General features: G+C 40.0%; 1 protein-coding gene across 4 annotated transcripts in view; it reads left to right on the forward strand.

Annotated features, from left to right (window-relative positions):
* LOC140729027 (soluble lamin-associated protein of 75 kDa-like) overlaps positions 1–21,350 on the forward strand; it is a 111,675-nt gene that overhangs the window by 64,195 nt on the left and 26,130 nt on the right. For all 4 annotated transcript variants that reach the window (XR_012099235.1, XM_073048290.1, XM_073048291.1 and 1 more), the window contains exons 2-9: positions 2,522–2,658; positions 4,808–4,907; positions 5,301–5,386; positions 9,688–9,859; positions 12,821–13,000; positions 14,161–14,289; positions 15,686–15,801; positions 19,213–19,267. Coding sequence is in view for 3 of the 4 variants with exons in the window: in XM_073048290.1 (XP_072904391.1) it covers positions 2,524–2,658; positions 4,808–4,907; positions 5,301–5,386; positions 9,688–9,859; positions 12,821–13,000; positions 14,161–14,289; positions 15,686–15,801; positions 19,213–19,267 (973 nt within the window). In the remaining variant the exon portion in view is untranslated. The remainder of the gene's footprint in view (positions 1–2,521; positions 2,659–4,807; positions 4,908–5,300; positions 5,387–9,687; positions 9,860–12,820; positions 13,001–14,160; positions 14,290–15,685; positions 15,802–19,212; positions 19,268–21,350) is intronic.

The following is a 21,350-nucleotide window of genomic DNA, read 5'->3' on the forward strand; positions in this document are numbered from 1 at the left end:
GGATCATTTCAATGTTGGGGCAAGTGAAGTTATCCCCTTTGTTTCAAGAGCCTGATGGTTGAGGGGTAACAACTGACTGGACCAGGAATTTTGGGTTAGATATATAGCTTGAACTGAAGGGCAAATTCTAGCACTTCATTCTGAGTTAAGGATATGTTGCATTTGGACACTGCTTCTCTCTGGGGGAGATGTCTTGATATGAATTGGGATCTTAATGCATTTAATCTCGTACATTGCTCCTTAATATGCTAGCTATTCTTCCCCCTATTCAACTGGTTCAATTTAATATCAGAGAATGTATACAACCTGTAATACTTACTCTTCACTGACATCCACTAAACAAGAAGCCCCAAAGAATGAATGATAAATTTACCATCCTATTTTATTTAACTGAAGAGTCCTTGCCTGAAGCATTAACTTTGTTTTCATTTTCAGAGATGCTGCTGACCTCTTGAGTCTTTCTGGTGTTTTCTGCTCTGCTGTTTGACATTTTGCAAAGACAGTAGAAATAGTATTGCATTAATATGACACTTTACATCAATTCCCTTTCTTCTTCCACTGAAGATCCTGACATCCTTAAGAGTCAGTGAAGTGTTCTGTAAAACGTAGCCATTACTCTAATAAAAATAATGACATAAGAAATGGAAGCAGGAGATACTACTTGGCCCTCTGTGCCTGCTCTGTCATTGCACAACGTATGGTAGGTATTTTACCTTGGCTCTGCTTATCTGCACTATATGCACTTCACATCAAAAATCTGCTAATGTGTCCAGAACGTCAGTGATTTGAGCCACAATCTTAGGTGACGAATCCCAAGGTTCTGTCGCCTTTACATGATGGAATTTATTCTCATCTCAGTCCTGACTAGCTGACCCTTTATTTTGAGATAGTTCCCCAGAAGGGACTATCACCCCTGCAACTACCCCACTGAGCCCCATTTTTTTAAAAAAAAGTACATTTCAGTGAAGTCTTATTTTCTGTATTTTCTCATCATTCTTGACGCAGAGCTTGTACTAGGTCTTCTGAGTATTCTTATTGCTCCCATTCTCCCTCAATACCCATCAACTTCACTCTGATTTCTCCTGCCTTCCATCTCCATCTGTTTTATCCTGGGTTGTTCACCCAGTTTGTCAGTATCCCATGATGCAGCTCTGCAACCTCCTCATAAAGTCACACTGCCACTTACTTCTGTAATATCAACAGGCTTGAATATCTTGCACGGGGACGATACTAAACTCCTCTAACTCATCACGGGTACACGTTATGTCACTTGGGGACCCCAGAAAAGGCACACCCCTCTGTGTGAACCGTTCAACCTGAACATTTCTTGCTTATTCCAGTCCTGATGAAGGATCTCGGGCCAAAACGTTGACTATTTACTCTTTTAAATAGACGATGCCTGGCCTGCTGAGTTCCTCCAGCATTTAGTGTGTGTTACTTTGATTTCCAGATTTTCTCTTGCTTGCTTATTCCAGCTCAGTTTTCCTTCCATTGAATCATATCCAGGAGTAGTTATGTACAACCCCCAAAACTGTGCACTCCAGGACATGCCCTCTTCCATCAAGGAACCTAAAGACACACACGCAACATTTCAGGAACATTCCTCTATGCCATCAGATTCCTGAATGGACAACACTACCTCATTTCTTTGCACCACTTAATTTAATATCTTACTTATTGTATTTTATATATTTCTATTATTATGTAATGTGATGTATTGCTGCTGCAAAACAACAAATGCCAAGTGATATTAAACACAATTCTGAGTCCTAGTTCTGTTTAATCTCCTGTGCGGCTCAAGGGTTTTCTTAAAAGATTGATTACATTAGATCAATTTGTTTGACTTTAACTATTTGATAATTGCAAGCTGTTTTTTAAAAAGTCCAACATTATTTGTCAAAGGGGATTTTCCTTTCATAAATCCATGTTGACTCTGCTTAAACTTATTATAGTTTTCTAGATGCTCTGTTATCACCTCTTTAATAGATTCCTGCTAGTGATGCCTGCGTGCCTTCAGATAGCCATTTTCTCTTGTTCTATCCTTTGGTAAGTAGTGGTGTTACAGTTCTGCAACAACTTTTCTAGAATTTATGGAATTTTGACAGCCTGCGCATCCACCTCTTCTGCAGTCGGATTCAAAAACCCAACACAACTAATCAGTCTTTCAGTCCCATTTATTTCTTCAATAAATAGTCTTTATTGATGATAATATTGCACATTGTCATTTGAGCTCACGACTAGCAAGAATCCCCCACTGTGGAAACATTTAACAATCTGTCCCGGAGATGGAAATGGCTGAAGTATGAGGAGATGCTGCAAAAAGAAAGCTCTTTATCTGTCCCGGGGATGGAAATGGCTGAAGTATGAGGAGATGCTGCAAAAAGATGCTCTGATTCCTGACGAAGGGTCTCGGCCCGAAACGTCGACAGTGCTTCTCCCTATTGATGCTGCCTGACCTGCTGTGTTCCACCAGCATTTTGTGTGTGTTGCTCTGATTTTATTATTTCTTTTGGTCCGGCAGGGATGGCATTCCCAGTGGATTTACTTGCTGAGCTGGAGCATGAAGACCTTGAGATTTCTGCAGAAGAATACATGACCAGCTTGCTGTATGGAGACCCTGACAAGCTGGAATATTTCACACTACCCAACAGAAGGAAGGTAGGAAACATAGCAAATCTACAAGTTTGAACAAAAGCAAAGAATGCTGAAAAATTTTAGACCATAAGACATGGGAGCAGAAATAGGCCATTTGGCCCATTGAGTCTGCTATGCCATTCAATCATGGCTAATCTTTTTTTTTCTCTTTCTCCCCCCCCCCCCCAATTCTTCAGCCCCACTCCCCAGCCTTCTCCCCATAACCTTTCATGCCGTGTCCGATCATGAACCTATCGAACTCTGCCTTAAGTGCCCCAACAAGCTAGCCTCCACAGCTGCCTGTAGTAATAAATTCCACAAATTCATCACCCTTTGGTTAAAGAAATTTCTCTGCATCTCTGTTTTAAATGGACGCCTCTCTACCCTGAGGCTATGCCCTCTTATCCTAGACTCTCCCACCATGGGAAAGATCCTTTCCACATCTACTCTGTCTAGGCCTTTCAACATTCGAAAGCTTTCAACGAGATTCCCCCTCATCCTTCTAAATTCCAGCGATTACAGACCCAGAGCCATCAAACATTCCTCATATGATAACCCTTTCATTCCTGGAATCATCCACCAGTGCCAGCACACCTTAGATAAGGAGCCCAAAACTGTACTCAGTCTTCAAGGTGAGGCCTCTTCAGTGTAACATAAAGCTTCAGCATCACATCCCTGTGTTTGCATTCTAGACCTCTTGAAATGATTCTTAACGTTGTATTTGCCTTCCATACCACTGGCTTTACCTGCAAGTTAACCTTTAGGGTGTTCAGTACAAGTCCTTTCGCATCTCAGATTTTAGGATTTTTCTCCCTGTTTAGAAAATAGTCTGCGCATTTATTTATAATACCAAAGTACACGACCATGCATTTTCCACATTTGTCACTCTCTTGCCCACTCTCCTAATCTGTCTTAAGATTTCTGCAGCCTACCTGTTTCCTCAACATTACCTGCACCTCCATCTGCATGTTGAAATTTCCCATGACTATCGTAACATTGCACTTTTTGGCAAATCAGATGTCATTTATGGGATGATAACTGGATAATATTTCAAGTTGGTAATCTTTCATCTTTTGGACATCTGCAGGGATTCTAAAGCAATGAAGATTGTTTCTTGTATCGTTTATGTCTGTGGATGAGGTATTAGAAAGATGGGTTTGCTAAAAGACTAGAATAACACATTCAAAATGCTGGAGGAACTCAGCAGGTCAGGTAGCAACTAAGGAAAGGATTAAAGAGTTGACAAGGTCCCCAGCATCTTCAGAATCTGTTGTGTTTGCTAAAAGACTGTTGGGATGAAAGCAAATGATTTTTGTGTGGCTGGCTACTCAATTGTTATGGGTAATATGGCTGGTGGTGTTCAAAGGAAAACGTATTTGTTACTATAGCTATAAGCCTCTACCCGCAGTAATTTAGGGGTCATCATTTATTTTAAAAGTATGAACCAGAATGTGGGTAAATGCTCTAAATGTAGATGATTTCCCCATCCTTTGGGGAAAAGTTGTCTACAAATACACAAAGAAAAGCCACTTAATTGTCGTATAGATTACTGTGCTGAAAAGTTAATTCCTTAATCTGCCTGTGTTATTGGAATTAAGTCCCAAATTTGTAAACCTTTCTCTTCTAGGTGCTTCGCATTTCTAGTACTCGAGTGTCTCTCTTTTTGCTGTTTTATTGCAGCTGTTAACTACAAATCTCTTCTTGTGTCAGTAAACCTCAGGAATTGAGAGTGAACCTGAGCACACCTGGCAACAAATTAGCTATACCAAATGTTACGGATATTTTCTATGATCCAGTCTGCTCAGTGAGAAGCTGTAAATATAAAACATAAATAAAAATTGTTTGAAGTTTCAGGCAACCTAGGTGGAGAAGCTAACCATCCTTCAGAATGGGAATAATTTGATGCACAGTTTTTTAATATGCGAAGAGTGGTGAGGGGGGAATGCAAGAGAAGGTCTGTATTAGACAATGGGTTGTTTGTATTTTGCTCCATTTTGGATGTCTGACCTTATTGCAAATGCTAAGATGATTTAAGTGATGGCTCAAATTTTGGAGCAAGCCATTGAGAAGAAATCAATGCTTAGTGGATTAATCTGACTAGGAGTGGTTTGTGAGAAGATTTGATTGTATTTAATTGTATTAACAACCAATTTGATATGTTTCTTGAATGCAGATTCCAATTAGTCTGTCCTCTGTTGCTTTTGTTCCACTCTACGGCGGTGAGACACTGCATAAGATTCTAGCCCTGTTTGCTCCAGAAAGTCAGTTCACAGGTTAGTGTTGTATTTTGCTAAAAGCACTTCCAATACATAAGACACTTGATTATTGTATATGTTGTGCAGCCTGTGCTTACACTAATATTGAAAATTGCTTACTACCACTGTGTATTGCATCGGTCAATTGCTTTTGTCTTTGTCTACTTATGTGTTTGTGAATTACCTGGCAAACAACTTAAATACTTTTTTCAATTAAGCATGTCAGATTTGGAGTCCTTTTATAAATCTAGATACATTCTAACAGGAAGTACTTCTGATCAGTATATGAATTGAAGCTTGTTATCTACCTGTTTCCCTTTTGACCACATTCCATAAAACTCTTCATATACGAATGGAGCAGGTTGTTCTGAAGCCAACATTCATTTCACTTTCTGTTGTTGTTCTTTCAAGCTGTGGCCCTGTACCTACTGGATAGATGGTGGGCAATTGATGATATCATCAAAACCACTGAGTCCACCCGTCAGGGTCTCCAGCAGGTAGGTGAATTCTCTTCATATTTTAACCTTTTACTTTTCTTATCATTGGTGAAATGTGAGTTTAAGTTTGGAAAATTCACCAGTGCATTTTTATATGCATTTTACAATGCATTTTAATTTGTGCATGTCATTTGCTCCAAGGTGTATCACATCTTCATTCATAAATGGTTAATACTTAATTGTGGTCCAGAAAAGCAATAGTTACATCTCTAATGATTCATTGCTGTAAGCAGGGAATTTCATACCTGATCACTGAGTTATGATGAACTTGATTTGGGTGGACACAATGGTTTACAATTGACCTGCGTGCTTTCATATTGAAGAGTAGCCACTTAAAAGCACAGGGAACCATCAAATAAGAACATGGTCAAGTGGAGGAGGGCTAATTTCTGACACTTGAGATGAACTAGACAAGGTGGATTGGAATTAAAGAATTAAGGTCTCAAGTAATGCTGTTATACCATGAGGAGAGGGTCTTCTTGCTCTTCCCTTTTTGAGGGAAAAACTGCTCTTCCCTTTTTGAGCAGTTTAGACCCATTTGGATTACATGAAAAGTGTAGGTGGAGACCATAGACATTGACAATAATCTTGCCAAACACTCTGTCAGAAGTGGAATAGAGAATTGAGGGAAAATGTGTAAACCAAGCAGAAACTTTATAAAAACATATTTGATATTCTTGCCTACTTGGGCATCAGCTGGACAGTTTTTCTTTTGACATCAAACTTTAAGAAATGGGGGATTGGTACAAAGAAGGTTTGCCAGAATAGTATAGAAATGAAAATTGTGATGCAGTCTGAAGTGGTACCTCTAAAAGAATATTCCCTTTCAAGATGTGGCTGAAGCAAGTTGTTAAGGCAACATTTGGAGATTTCCATCTAATTGTTACATAACTCCTCATGGAAATGAGGAATGCGAACAACAGAGGAATATGAACAATATAAACAACATAATATGACACTTTGAATGAAAGCAATTCAGAAAAAAATAAAGTTCAAGAAATAATGCACTCTGGAGAAAAAAAAATTGAGGTATCAGTGAAGCCAAGTGGGTAGGAAAGGTAAAGGGCTGAAGAAGAAGGAATCTGATAGAGAAAAGTGGAACATGGGAGGAAGGGAAGAAGGAGGGGCACCCGGGGAGGTGATTGGCAGGTGAGAAGAAGTAAGAGGCCAGAGTGGGGAATGGAAGAAGTGGGAAGGGGAAAAAGCAAAACAAAATTACTGGAAAGAGGAATCGGTGTTTGTGCCATCTGGTTGGAGGCTACTAGACAAAGTATGAGGTTTTTCTTTTTCCCCCTGAGAGCGGCATAATTGTGGTAGAAGAAAGAGCCCGAGGCCATGGACTAACATGCCGGAATGAGAACAGGAATTAATGGTTGGCACCAGGAAATTCCACTTTGGTAGGTGCAGTGGAGATGCTCGACAAAGTTGTCCCCCCATTTACATTGGGTCTCACCAGTGTAGAGGAGGCCACATTGGAAGCAACGGATATAATAGATGACTCCAGCATATTTGTAGGTGAAGCGTTGCCTCACCTGGAAGGACTGTTTGGGGCTCTGAATGGAGGTGAGGGAGGAGGTGAATGGGCAGGTGTAGCATTTCTCTTGCTTGCAGGGATATGTGCCAGGAGGGAGGTTAGTGGGGAGGGATAAATGGACAAGGCAATCGCGGAAGGACCAATCCCTGTGGAGAGTTGGGGGGGGTGGTGGTTGGTAAAGGTGTGTTTGGTGGTAGGATCCCTTTGAAGATGGTGGAAGTTACGGAGATGGATGTGGAGGCTCATGAGGTGGTAGGTGAGGACAAGGGGAACTCTATCCCTATTAACGTGGCAGGAAGATGGGGTGAGCACCGATGTCTGGGAAATGGAGATGTGGGTGAGGGCAGCATCAATGGTGGAGGAAGGCAAACTCCATTCTTTGAAGAAAAAGGACATCTCTGATACCCTGGAAAGGAAAGCCTCATAGTGGGAACAGATGCAGCAGAGATGAAGGAACTGAGGAAAGGGAATAGCATTTTTAGAAGTGACAGGGTGGGATGAGGGATAGTCAAGATAAACATGGGAATTGGTAAGTTTATAAAAGATGTTGGTAGATAGTTTGTCTCCAGAGATGAGACCGAGAGATTGAGAAAGGGGAAGTAGGTGTCAAAAATGGACTAGGTGAATTTAGGGGCAGGGTGGAAGATGGAGGCGTAACTGATGAGCTCAGCATAGGGGCATGAAGCAGCACCAATAAAGTTGTTAAGAGTTGAGGAAGCATTAGTAGGGAAGGCTTAGGACATGGACTGATCCATGTACCTGATGACAAGGTAGGTATAGCTGGGGCCTAACGTGAGGATCATGTAACTGAACACTTTTTTAATTATGTAGAAACTGTCCTGCAGCAGCAGAAAATTATGCCATTTGGGGATCAAACTCTTGGTTATTTTATGAAGATGGAACAAGCCTGAAAATGTTGTCCTTTTTCATCATCATCCAGCTATGTTTTTGAAAGAGTGCAGTGTGAAGTAGCCATGTCTGAGGTGTTATTGTTGAGTGACGTAGAGTAGGTTAGGGCAAAAGAAGGAGAGATGCAGAATTGAATTCAAACAATTCTAACCTGAGATAGTATCAGCTCCAAATACATGAAAGGTATGATCACATCTGTGTAGGCTGCAAAATCTATGGAGGGGCTGGAAAAGCATTTGTTTGCTTGCAATTTGGAGATGTGCTTCTTACAGATGCTGCAAATGATTTAGAACATTCTTTAAAATACATCACTTAGCAATGTGGTAAACTATAAAGGTGCTCAGTGTTAAATTGACTATTAAATGAAATAAGATGGAGAGATTTTAATGATATGGAATTGCTAGATGAAATAAAAGTCAGTCAGTTTTGTTTTAAACTGTGGGAGATTGAAGTATTGTGCTTGAAGCATGTTTTGTATGTTAATTTCTAAATGTTAACTTACAGTTGTAGCAAATAATTAAGAAGGCAAATGATAAAATTTCTATAAGCACAATACATGGGGCCCTGCTGAGATGTACTTGAAATGTGGTTTACAGATTTGGTCTCCTGACCTGAGAATGCGCTTAGGACAGAGGAGCTGCAAAAAAGGGTTGCCAGTTAGATTCCTGAGATGAAAGGGATGTTTTTAAGAGAGGGTAATAAATTCAATCTATAGTCACTAGATATTAAAAGAATTTTGCTGAAATAGACAATGTTCTTGAAAACTTTGCAGAAAAGATACAGAGATAATTTTTGAACTTTCAATTCATGATTACCTTGGTTTTGGCATTCTGAAATGGGAATAAAGGGTAAGCCATTCAGAACTCAAATGAGTAAAAATGCCTTCTGCAAGATGGTGAATCTGAGGAGTTCTCCACAGAGGCTTTGTAGGGTCACTCACTCAGTATAATTTGGATTTTGGTTCGAAATGTCGACTGTATTCTTTTCACAGATGTTGCCCGGCCTGCTGAATTCCTCCAGCATTTTGTGTGTGTTGCTTGTAATTTGGAGATTGATTGTTATTGGTATATTGTGGGAATTGGAGGATGTGGAGTTAATGTAGCAAAGTATTGTTGAAGGAAAAGGATCTCACTGAATAGCAGGGGAAGCATGGGGGACAAATCTGTGTGTGTGTGTGTCTCTCTCTCTCTCTCTCTCTCTCTCTCGCTCTCTGTCTCTGTCTCTCTCTCTCTGTCTGTGTGTGTGTGTGTCTCTCTCTCTCTCTCTCTCTGTCTCTGTCTCTCTCTGTCTCTCCCCTGGTGTTCTTAAGAGCTGCTGTTTGGTGGCCAGAGAAAAAACAAAATGCAAACATTTCAAACCTCCAACTTCTGTAGTGTCAATGAAATAATGACCTTTTTGGTGAGTGTTTTTTTTAATGACTATTTTTGTAGAGAAAGCTGCTTCACCAGTGCTGTAAAAAATACTCATTTTATTTGTATTTAATTCATAAATGCCAGTAGATGTTGCCCATGTAAATTTACAAGCTGGGAAATGATAGTTATGTTGACGTCACTTGGTGGCACGGTACATTTTATGAGCATCTGCCACAATACAGTAGTCTCCAAATAAAGGCAATCTTTTCGAGCAAAGTGCAGAGAGTGAAGGGTGTTCGCATTATTGTCTACAATATGAATTCAAGTCCCAGCCTCTTGGCTTCCATTGTGGCCGTGGGGGAAATTAGTAAACCATCTCTTTTCTGGCTGTTTCTTGTTTTATCACTTTATGCAACCTAGCAAAATGTATTTTGAGGTGGTCTTGCAGTGAATTATCTTTGAAATGCATTCATTTGAAATTTATTAACATGTTGGTGTCTCAATAGGTTACTTCAGTCGGGGAGAGAATTGTTCTGTACATTTTGAATCGCATCATCTACAGAGCCCAGGAAATGAATGCTGATGAGCTCCCTTTCCTTTGTCATGGTGCCAATGAGTACGCTAAAATTCTCTGGAAGTCTGGGAAAGCCATTGGCTTCTACTCTATCAAGCCCACAGGTACTTGGGTTGTTTACTGGGAAGAGCAGAGGCTGTGGATAAAATGCTGGGGAAATTTCTCAGAAGAAAAGCAGCATCTTCACTTTTGTGGATAGCCATGAGATTATTTCATAGAAGCACAGCAGATTAAAGCGATTTTTAATCATGGTGCGCAAAATGTGATGAGTTTTAACAGAGTAGAACAGAGCACTTTATTGAGAGAGGCTGATAACAAAAGGATGCAAAGTCTTTTTCATTGGCAATAAAAGACTAGAATATTTTTGTTCATTTTTCATTGTTCTGGGTTTTGGATTGGCCTACCTGAAAGGGTGCTGAAGCCAATTGCCATGGCAACTTCCAAAAGGAATTTCACTATATAGTGGGCTGTGGGGAAGGTGCCATGGAGATGAACTAATTGGATAGGCCATTCAAAGATCTGGTGTCCGATCTGCTTGTAATAGTCCGTGATGTTTATTGGCAAATATTCTGTATGTCTATGAAAAATATATCAAATATTCTATCAGCCCTTACTCTCCTGCTTCATTCTCATTTCCTTTATAATGCTGATTGTTAAGTGTTTCTTTCTGTTCCAGATTTTGTTTTAAACATCCTTCTTCTCTTTTTTTTGAAATGAAATTGTTTTTGCACCCTGTGGCTGTTGGTCAATCTGTCTGTAGCTTTATTTCTAAGCAAGGTAACTACATTGTGTTACTTAATGAAGTTCTGCTATCCTTTTTGACATGGAAGACCAGCAGACAGTGGTGAAAAGCTAGTTGAGGATAGTAAAATATGGTTCAGGCACAATCTACTTTTCTTTTGAAGTATATTCTTTTCACAAACCATGTTTGATCTATATTCATCTTCTTGGTCTTGAAGAAGTTTTCATTCGTATTACCTGAACTTCCACTGAAAACATAGATGTCACACCCGTGCACTATTGGACAATCCTCTTACTGATGAGTCCTCTTCTTAGACGAATTGTAACTGAGTCAGGAAGTTGTGTGATCCTGTGACATCATTGCTCAAATGTGTGGTGATGGCTGTGGGGGTGAACACTGCATTCTGTGATTCACCAGAAGAATGATAGGTTTACGTTATCCATTACCCTAAATGTTATAGTTTGTCTTTTGGGAGTCCTTTTAAATTAGTTATCTGTCCAGGTTGAGTCAGTTCTTCAGCGCCGTGCACAGAGTGCTTTATTCTCACTGATGGTTCTGTTCATTTTGGTTGATGCCTCTGTGTGCTGATGATTACAGCAGACTATTCTCTGTGGGTAGTCCCTCTAGGTTTTGGATTTGCCTCTACTCCATTTCTGAAGGAACAGAAGATGCCTGTGTGATTTCTTTTAATGTGGTTAGTCAATCCGCACTAAATAAGACATGATCTTGACATTGATGTCTTGGTTCACTGGCAAGAAAGACCAAACTAATTGGAGGTTGATCTTTGCTTTGCAGGTGTGATATACATGCATACTATTGTATATGTGGACTTCTGCATTACCCCTCACTTACCTACATTTCCTCTCAACTCCCTCTCCGCTTGTCCTCTCTCTCACTCCCTCTCCGTTCTGGAGAGGGTTCAGAGGAGGTTCACGAGGATGATTCCAGCAATGAAAGGGTTATCATATGAGGAACGTTCAATGGCTCTGCGTCTGAACTCGCTGGAATGCAGAAAGATGGGAGGGGGGTGGGGGTGCAGGGGCGGAATCTCATTGAAACCTTTCAGATGTTGAAAGGCCTAGCAGAGTAGATGTGGAAAGGATGTTTCTCATGGTAGGAGAGTCTAGAATAAGAGGACGCAGCCTCAGGATAGGCCTTTTAAAACAGATGTGGAGAAATATTTTTAGCCAAAGGGTGGTGAATTTGTGGAATTTGTTGCCACATGCAGCTGTGAAGTCCAGATCATTGGGTGTATTTAAGGCAGAGATTGATAGGTTCTTGATTGGACATGGCATCAAAGGTTATGGGGAGAACGTCAGGAACTGGGGTTGAGGAGGGGGGGAAAGGATCAGCCATGATTGAATGGCGGAGCAGACTTGATGGGCCAAATGGCCTAATTCTGCTGCTGTATCTTATGGTTTTATTCTCCCTACCACTTCCCTCTTCCCTCCTCGCTTTTATTTCTCGCTACCCTTCTTTGTACTTGCCAGCACCTCCCCACCCGCCAGCCACACAAGAACTCGGCCAGAACCTGGTTCCCTCTTGCCTTCTCCTGTTTCTGTGGAGTCCTTGTCCTGAGCTCACTCTGAAACTTATCTTGAGAAACCAGGAGTGTTTTCAGCCTCCTGTCTGATTGCTGCCTGCAAACATCTGCAGATGACAGACAGCTGGTGCTCTGCTAAGGGGTTGGTGGTTCCTAGCCTGTGATGTGTTGACTGACAAGAGTGGATATTCCTGTCAGAGTGAAAGCACCTCGCTCTGCTTCAGCTATCGCTGTGGCAACGTCTGTAAGTGTGCACACAAATGTGGGGAGAGTTGGCTCTGCATTTCTTACACCCTCCTGTGAGTGCATTGCTGAAATTTTGTTGCCAACTTCGCATTGTCTTCAGGACGAAGGTTGCAGAAACATTTGAACTAGCATTCACAGTAAGATTTATGGAGTTCTTTTCATTTTGGTGATTTAAAGATTTAATTTTTTTTTTGATACCTTTAGTTTGGTCTACATCCTTTCTGTAATGCACGATGGCTGGATGAGAGGAGAAGAAAATCTCTTCTCAATCAACAACCTAGACAGTGAACACTGCCTTTGAATCTTGCTGTGACATCCAATCCTGACAACTTTTGCATATTTGTGGTTTCCCCTTTCTCACCTGAGATTTGGAGAAGATTGAATCTCTGATCTTCAAATTTGTGTCTTTGGTCTATGTGTCAGCATTTACCTGCTTGAATAACAGTGACATGTTATAAAATAGTGGATTTTCTTGGTATTACTGCCTTGCCTTTCACCTTGATGGTACCATTATTAATATATATATTTCCATAGGAAGCAAATGTCACACCTTCCTAACTCAGTGCTACCAGCTGCCGGTCCTGGACACCATCTTTGTGAGGAAGAAGCATCGCGGTAAGGGGTACGGTCTGCAGATGCTGGAAGATTTTGTTGACTGTTTCACAGAAGATGCACTGGGTTTGAGATATCCTCTCTCTCCATCTATGTACAGAGGTATAAAAAAAGAATTCATCAAATGTTGTGGATAGTTATTTGAGAATTAATACAGTAAGATCATTGAAATACTGAGTGTGGGAGAAAAATACTTCGAGGTCATGACATATTACTAAACCAAACATCGAGTATTCATTTATTTTACTAAAATCCAGCAAACGCCTAGTAGAAACTTAATAGCCCAAAGCTAGACTTCCTTAAGAATCTTTTTGGTTAGGGCAGCCCAACCCATCAGCGGAATGCTCACAGTGGGGCTGCTAGGGTCATTGATCAAATGTGTAGGGTCAACTAGTCTGGACACATCTTTCTACATCTTTTTGAATTAAAGCCTAGAGCATTGACCAGTACAGAACAAGAGCAGGCCCTCTGGCCCACAACGCTATGCTGAACTAATTAAATTAGAAATCAGCTGACCAACTAAACTCTTCCACCGACACAATGTCTATTTCTTACACATTCACTAGTTAGCCGTGTTCATGTGCTTATCTAAGAGCCTTTTCAATGTTCCTTTCGCATTTACCTTCACCACCCCAGGCAATGCATCCCAGGCTCTGGTTTTTAAAAACAATAACTTGAACATCCCATTTGAAACTACTCCCTCTCACTTTAAATGCATGCCCCCGGTGTTAAATATTTCAACTCTGAGAAAAAGATCCTGGCGGTCTACTCTATGTCTGCCTCTCGTAATCTTATAAACCCCTCTTAGATCTCCCCTTAGCCTCCTCCGTTCCAGAATAAACAGCCCATTTGTGACATTTTTTTGACATAGTAATATATGATTCATGTGAGGCTCAGAACTTCAAAGCTACGTGCTAAAGGAGAGAAAAGAGGTAGAGAAGTAGGTTTGATTTCCAGAGCTTGGTCTAAAAAGAAAAATACATACCACAATAGTAATGTGAAGGAAATTGGGATCTTGCATACTCCTAAAGGCTTGTAGGCTTGGATGTGTTATAAAGAGAGGCAAGGAGGTATGGTAGAATTTGAACTGGGGGATAAACTTTAAATCTGAGACATTTATGGGCTGTAAATGCATACCAGATGTTTGATTTGGTTTGTGGCTAGTTCAACAACCTGTGAACTCTATTGAGACTAACTAATTTAAAAAATTGAGTCTAAACCATTGTACTTAAAGCCTAACTTTGTTATTTTTATTTCTTTAGTGTGCCGGAAATATTTGAACAGTTACCCTGACGATCACAACCTTCTCTGGGAAGTTGAGGGTATTGGACACCTGTTCCAGCGAGCTCGAATTGCAGACCGACTACTGGCACAGTTATCACCTGTAAAAGGTAATGCAGACTGCCCCGATAGGCTGCCAAATCTCCTGTTCACCCATCCAAACTCTAAGCAACTCCAGATCTATTTGACAGCAATCCTTTTTGTCTAAACAGCTGCAATTTTTGACATCCATTTATAACAAACTACTTTTTCACACCCACGACAGCTTCTGGTAGTCTACGTGTATTCTTGTCAGAAGTGATGTTCAGGATAAAACCCATGAGCTTATATTGAGTTCTGAGACTAGTTTTCTTTTTTTCTTTTTGTTTTGCTGAGGTGAACACAATTAATTGTCAACCTCGGTGACTGTTTGGTGCTCAGACCTGCAAGCGTTGGAGGTCTTGTCTGTTCATTTAAATCAGACTTTAGTATCTCTCATTGCGGGTGATGGTTTATGATTGTGGATCCCAGATTGGCCTTGACAGGCACCTGAGAATCCACCAATAAACAATCCCTCAGGAGAACATCATACTTGAGTGATCACACAGCTGGTTTATGATAAATACGTGTAAACAGGAAGCCAGTTGATATTTATGACAAGGTATGGAGATTCTGAGAAGGCTGCCCAATGAAATGCGAGTTCGTTGCTTATCGGTTTTTTTAGTGAAGATTCTAATGTTAAGGGCAATGCTGTTTCAAAAGCAGGTTTTAAAAATTAAAAGTACATTTAAATAATCCTGAAACTTAACTCCTGCACAGAAAGTTGCAAATCAGAGAATTGCCCTGGGGGAATTGTGGTCCACTGTCATTACCGATTAACTGGACTGAAAGCTCACACTCGTTCCTTGAACAGAATTTATTTACTTGTGCACATGGTCCCGGTTGCCAAACTGCTCTGAAGTGCGAACAAATAAATGCCATTTTTATACAAAATTGACTAGTTGGATACAGATACTGAACAATTGCAGCCTCGTGTATGTTCAGTTTTTTTATTTGCCATAATCAATCACCAATACAGAACAATAATACAGGTATTAATAGCCAATCTCCACTTAAAAATTCAGAAACACTTCAGAATTAGTTAAGTAACTGACCAGTAGTAAGTATCACCCTAGAATCCTTGTCTTGGTATACCAAGTGGCTCCAGTCCCCTGCTGAGCAAAGGGAACCTTTGCTCTTCAAAGACCTCTCTTTAAAAAACCCCACGTGCCTGGACAAACTGCTCACTATCAGTGAACTGTCCTTGCCTGGGCATTACTTTAACCCTTGCAACTTCTACAGCACCTTCCAGGTTTCAAAGCATTGGCTTTAATGGTTAATAATGGAAGGAATACTGATCCAGTTCCCTACTGTACACTGTAATCACTGCTCCGTGGAGCTTAGCTACACAACTGCCTGCGTCTGTTCTCTTTTGCAAAATCTACTAGTTTATGTGGTCAACTAGTACGTGTGTGTGTTTCCCTCGAGGTATGGATATCTCCCAGGATGAGGAATGTGAAATTGCAGGAGAGCCTTCATCTCCAGTCCAACCGGAGTCTGAAAATCGAAAGAAACCGTTTGGCCAAGTGAAGAAACAGCAGTCTGTAGGTCCTATTGAACAATTCCCTTTATAAAGTCAGGGCTGGTGGGCGGAGAGTTGAAAAATGATGGAAATCTGAGTTTGTTTTGTACGCAGCAAGTGCAATGCTGATAGCAGGGTAAACTAGATTTATAAAGCATGTGTAGAAAATGTTTTGCTGGTGTTCCTCCACAGGTGCTAGTCATCAAAATTAACCAGGTTTCTCATTTATAGGCTGGGTGTTCTTGTCAAGGTAGAGTTCATTGTCATATGAACAGTGTAATGAAAATCTCGCCTGCAACAGCATCCCAGGCATATGGCATCATATAAGCAGCATTCACAAGAAAAAATTTCGATCATAGGACATAGGAGAAGAATTGTGCCATTCAGCCTGTCTAGTCCGCCTGCCAGTCAATCATGATTCATTATCTCTCTCAATCTCATTTTATAAGACCATATTAAACATAAATTATCCATAATTTTTATAAGAAAGAACATAATTAGAACAAACTTTATGAATCATTTTCTGTTATTATAATTTCTCAATTATTTAACCCATTCCTACCTGAGGAAACATTTGTGTGGTGGTTCATGGTCTGATTGAATTATGCACGTGCAAAATAAATGCAGAAAATTCCAAAAATGTACTGTACCATCTATCCGTTGATACCTCTGCCCCCCCCTTACCCCCATCCCTATCTATTATTTTAGTCTGGTTCTCTTTCTCTCTCTTTTTCCCCCCCTCACTATAATCTCCCCCCAGCCCTACCTTTCTTTCTCTTTTATTTCCCATAATTCTCCACCTTCCCCCTAGCCCATTTCCCTCCAGCCTATCACTTCCTAGCTCTCTACTTTATCCCTCCCCCCACTTCTTACCCCCCTCCCCCCCCCCCCCCCCCCCCCCGACCATCCCATGTTACTTCACTCCTGATGAAGGGTTTCGGCCCGAAACGCCGTCACTACCTCCTCCCATAGATGCTGTCTGGCCTGCTGAGTTCTGCCAGCATTTTGTGTTTTTTATTTATTTCCAGCATCTGCAGATTCACTCGTGTACCATCTATCGTCATCTGGAGAATATTAATTGTATAATTCTATTAATTTAGAATCAACTGCCCTAAATTCAAATTTGGTGCAAAAGGGCATTTCCGTGGGATAAACAATTGGGTAATTCTGTAAACATTAATGTTGACCATGCTACCTATATACTGAACTGCATAAGAATCAACCAAGATGTTCTCACTACCAATTATATTGAGTAAAAGAAGTTGTGATTTTCCCCATGATTGACAATCTTGGTGTTGGTTAGATTCAAGGCCAGTATTTTAATCCTGCACTATCAGATTCAATTCAGTTTATTGTCATTTAGAAACCTCAAATGCAATGCAGTTAAAAAATGAGACACCATTCCTCCAGAATGATATCACAAAGGTATATGACAAAACAGACACTAGAAAATCCACATAACGTTTGGCAATCCCCAATCCAGAGTCCGGAGAGGCTGCTGCATATTAATATCGCGCTACCGTCTTAGCGCGTTCCCCAGAAAGGAGCTCCAAATCCACCAGACAAACAAGACCAAAAACTAAAGCTACAAGACCTGCACAAAACCACATAGTTACAACATATATTTACAACAGTACAAACAATAGCATAATTGATTAAAAAACTGACTATGGGCACAGTAAAAATAGTCCCAAGATGTTAAAGGACTATAAGTTCAAAAGAAATCACTACACAGTTTCCACAAGTCCCCAGGGTCCGGACAGACTCGCCATCCCACGCCAGCAGCAGAAGGGAATACCCCCGCTATGGACTTCCATGGCGCCACCCGACTCAGCCTCACAGACGCAGCACACAATGAAAGCTCCGTCGAACCCAGCCTCGCAGACACAGCACACACCGAAAGCGACCTGACCGCAGCGGACTCCAAGTCTGTCGAACCTCCGAGCCGAAGAGCATCCCCTCCTGCACAGCTTCTCCGAGCGCCATCCTCTGCCGAGCGTATTAAGATGGCCCCGCCAATGGCCATCGGCAGCGCGACCCCGAGGACTGGGGGCCTGTTCTTCCCAGCAGAGACCCGAGTTATGGTAACAAACAGAGACCCCATCTACCCTCTGAAGTGCTATTGAAGCAATGTATTGATGGAAAGAATAATGTATTTGAGTGTTAGGCGTAAAAGAAAAGTGTCAATCATAGTCCCATTAGCAAGAGTGAATGGAGAATGTGTTGAATTTGAAAATATTTTAAAATACCCAGCTCAGGAATTTAACAAAGTATTGTGCGAATTTTGTAAACTGTGGAATCAGCATTTGATTCTTGGGCCTTACTAAAAACTAAATGTTTTGAGGAAATGGCCTACATTGGATAAAAGGAAGCATGCTTCTTCAAGGTAGCTTCAGCAATGGATAAAATGTGGGACCTTTATATGAGTTAACTTCATTACATGAAGGGAGGATCTTCAGAATTTCAGTCGAAGCTGTGAAGCCATGAGGAAAATAATACTGTAGTTGCTCCATTGAAGAGCTGGTGAGAATTCAATTTCTGTTCAATAAGTCAGAATTGTAGTAGAGTGTAATCAATGAGGGTATATGATGATGTGACAAATGTGTGGTGGTGTTAGTAATATTGAAGTAACTGAAGAAATAGCCTTTAAGCAAATGAGTTTATAAAAGGCCAGGTTTTAATGGAGATGTATGCTTTTTTAGGGTCTGGATAGTTCTGCTGTTTGTTTACAAGCACACAATCCCTAATAAAGCCAATTATCCACTGCTACACCACTAACTTAAATCAGTAGTGCACTTGTTGCAAATGACTCCAGCTAACAGCGATTAGGTAAAACATTTGATCTGATGGTAGTTGGAAAAGATGGAGCTTCATTAATTTACAAGGTGGAGGGAAGGAAGCAAATGTACATGCTGGGCTAGGAAAAAAGTTCAATGACGGGGTTACAGGTGTGTTTAAAAGCACAGTTCTACAAAGTAGTTGAAGAGAAGCTGTCTTGACAAAATCTCATTGGAACTTGGAGAACAGAGGACTTTAACAAAATTGACTTTAAAAAACCATTACTGATTCTCAAGCAACTCCTTCTGAACCCATGACCTCATGTAGAAGGACAAGGGCAGCAAAAGTGTGGGAGCACCACCACCCTCCAAGCCACACAGAAATATTTCACCATTTTTAGTTTGATGGTCACAGAGTCAAAATCCTGGAACCACCTCCTTAACTCTACTGTGGGTATACCCAGGTCTTGAGAATGGCAGTGATTTCAAGACATCAGTTCTCCACCACCTTCTCGAAGTTGTTTAGGGATGGGCAGTTAAATGCCTGCAAAGCACGTCTTCTAGCTTCTGTGCCCTTGTACTAAAACCATAAACAAAACTGTAATACAATTTAATAGGCTGTGAAAAAGATTGATATTGGAATGTTACTCTTTCAGACTGAGTTGCTTGCTAACCAAGAATTGCCAGGTGTTTCTTCAATTCTTTCTGAAGGTGAGTTTAAAAGTCCATATTCAAAATTACTGGTTAGAAACAAAAAAATCATTACTGACTTCAAAATAAAAATCTTAGTATCTTATTATTTAGTATCCTTGTTATTTAAATGCCAGCTCAAAACCTAGTTATTTAATCTTGCGTTTAGCTACCATTTTATCTTCTCATGTTTGTAGTTTATCCCATTGTAAAGCTCTTTGAAACTGCATCACTGCATCATTTGTATGCAAAGTGATCTGTAAATAGGTGGTTGTTGTTGTTATTATTGTTATATTTTTACTACTTCTCAGCTCAATCTAGTAAAACCTAAAGTACAGACATAGCCAAGCATACTCATTTCTGAATGGCTAGGAACTTTGGTGTTCAGTATTATGGCTTTCTGGAGATTTATATTAAAAAAAAAATTTGATTTTTAAAAAAAATGCATTTTCTACAACACTACAAACAAAAAAAAACCCAAAAACAAAGTAGGAAATTAGTACAGTGCAGAATAAACATACAATAGTAATATAATACAAAATAAGGTAATTGAGAAAGCACCCAAGTTGAAGTCATGTAAAGTTAGTATATAAATATTGCAATGTAAGCCTAATTGTTTAATGCTGTTGTGTTGTGAGTTTGCGATGATGCCAATTGTAGATATTACTGTTGGACAATATATACACTTAATGTTCCATAGTCATTCAATTTCCTCTTTTAATTCAACATTTTTAGTGTTTTTCACTTACTGATTTATTTTTGTACATTATGTATGTTAAGAATGGCTATATCTATTAAGTATGTTGTTATTCCTTGTTCTGTTTTATATTTGGGTGGTTATTATGGATTGTCCTATCTGTAGTGATGGATGGGTATAATATAATTTGTGGGACTAAAGCTCTAAGTTTGGATCAGGCTTGTGTTATAATAAGGTACGGTGTCCTTTGAGTTTGTAATTTAACGTAAGATTTTGGTGAAAGATGTTTGCCACTTGATTGTACCTGTGTAAGTTATCAGATTGAGTTAAACTGCTGCAGATCCTGTAATGTGGTGGATTGTTTCTGGTTTCTCTTAGCATTTTTGGCATTTATCATCTTGAATTTGTTTGTCTTTTTGATAATATTTTGTGTTAACCACCTGGTCCTGTGTTGCCATGAGGAACCCCTCTGTTTCTGGGAAGAGGTCTCCGACTCTGAGCCAGGCGCCCGATGCTTCCTTGTTGACATTTGGTCTGCTCAGATTGTGGGGATGTCTTCCATGAAGAGTAATGCTCTTCCATTGGTGAACTTTTTCTTCTGTAGGGATAATTCCTTCACTTTTCTGGGTTGTGCTGATATACTTATCAGAATTGCATATGTTCGTGTTAGAGTGCTGAATCGCGTTTTTGTAGGTAAAAGTATATCCTTTACCTACAGATAAGAGCTTTATCTGACATTTTCGTGAATTTATTATGTTTGTTATCCCTCCTTCTGTCCTAGGTAGTGTTAATCTAAGTCTGCATGAGTGTGCATAGTGGTTTCTAAAAATTGTCATTTCAGTTCTTATTTTTCTTTATAAATTTTACAGATCATTTTGGACCAAGGTATATATTATGCAAAAAAACACCTTAATATGGATTTATTGCCTTTGTTATATTATTTTTTACTATTGAGTTCTGTTTGGCAGATTTTCTTAAGCCTTGAAGTACGTTTGGTCAAATGTTTTCCCCTTCATCGCACTGTGATCTTGTGGCTCTAATGCACTTTAAGTTTAATGTTCTGAACATCTAGTCCAAAGTTCATGTTTCTCTTTTTATAAAATAATTCTACTATTTAAATTAATTGCTTTAGCTGTACTGATGAAGGAGCATATAATTTCAAATTGTCTGTGTGTGGGTGTTTCAAGGTTTGATTTGCTTGGTTGTCTCTGATCTGATACACAATTTTAGTCTGATTCGGTAAATTAGAGAGTGGGTTAAAGCTGGACAAAACCAAAGTGAGCTTAGCAAGCTGCCCTGGAAAAAGCCTCAGTTTATTTTGATAACGGTTGTTCTGTTTTTGGCTGTTAATAGGGTGAATTTTATTATTATTATATTTTAATTTTTTCTCAGCACAAACTGGTAAAA

The sequence above is a fragment of the Hemitrygon akajei genome, chromosome 6 (genome assembly GCF_048418815.1).
Source record: "Hemitrygon akajei chromosome 6, sHemAka1.3, whole genome shotgun sequence".
NCBI classification, from domain to species: Eukaryota; Metazoa; Chordata; class Chondrichthyes; order Myliobatiformes; family Dasyatidae; genus Hemitrygon; species Hemitrygon akajei.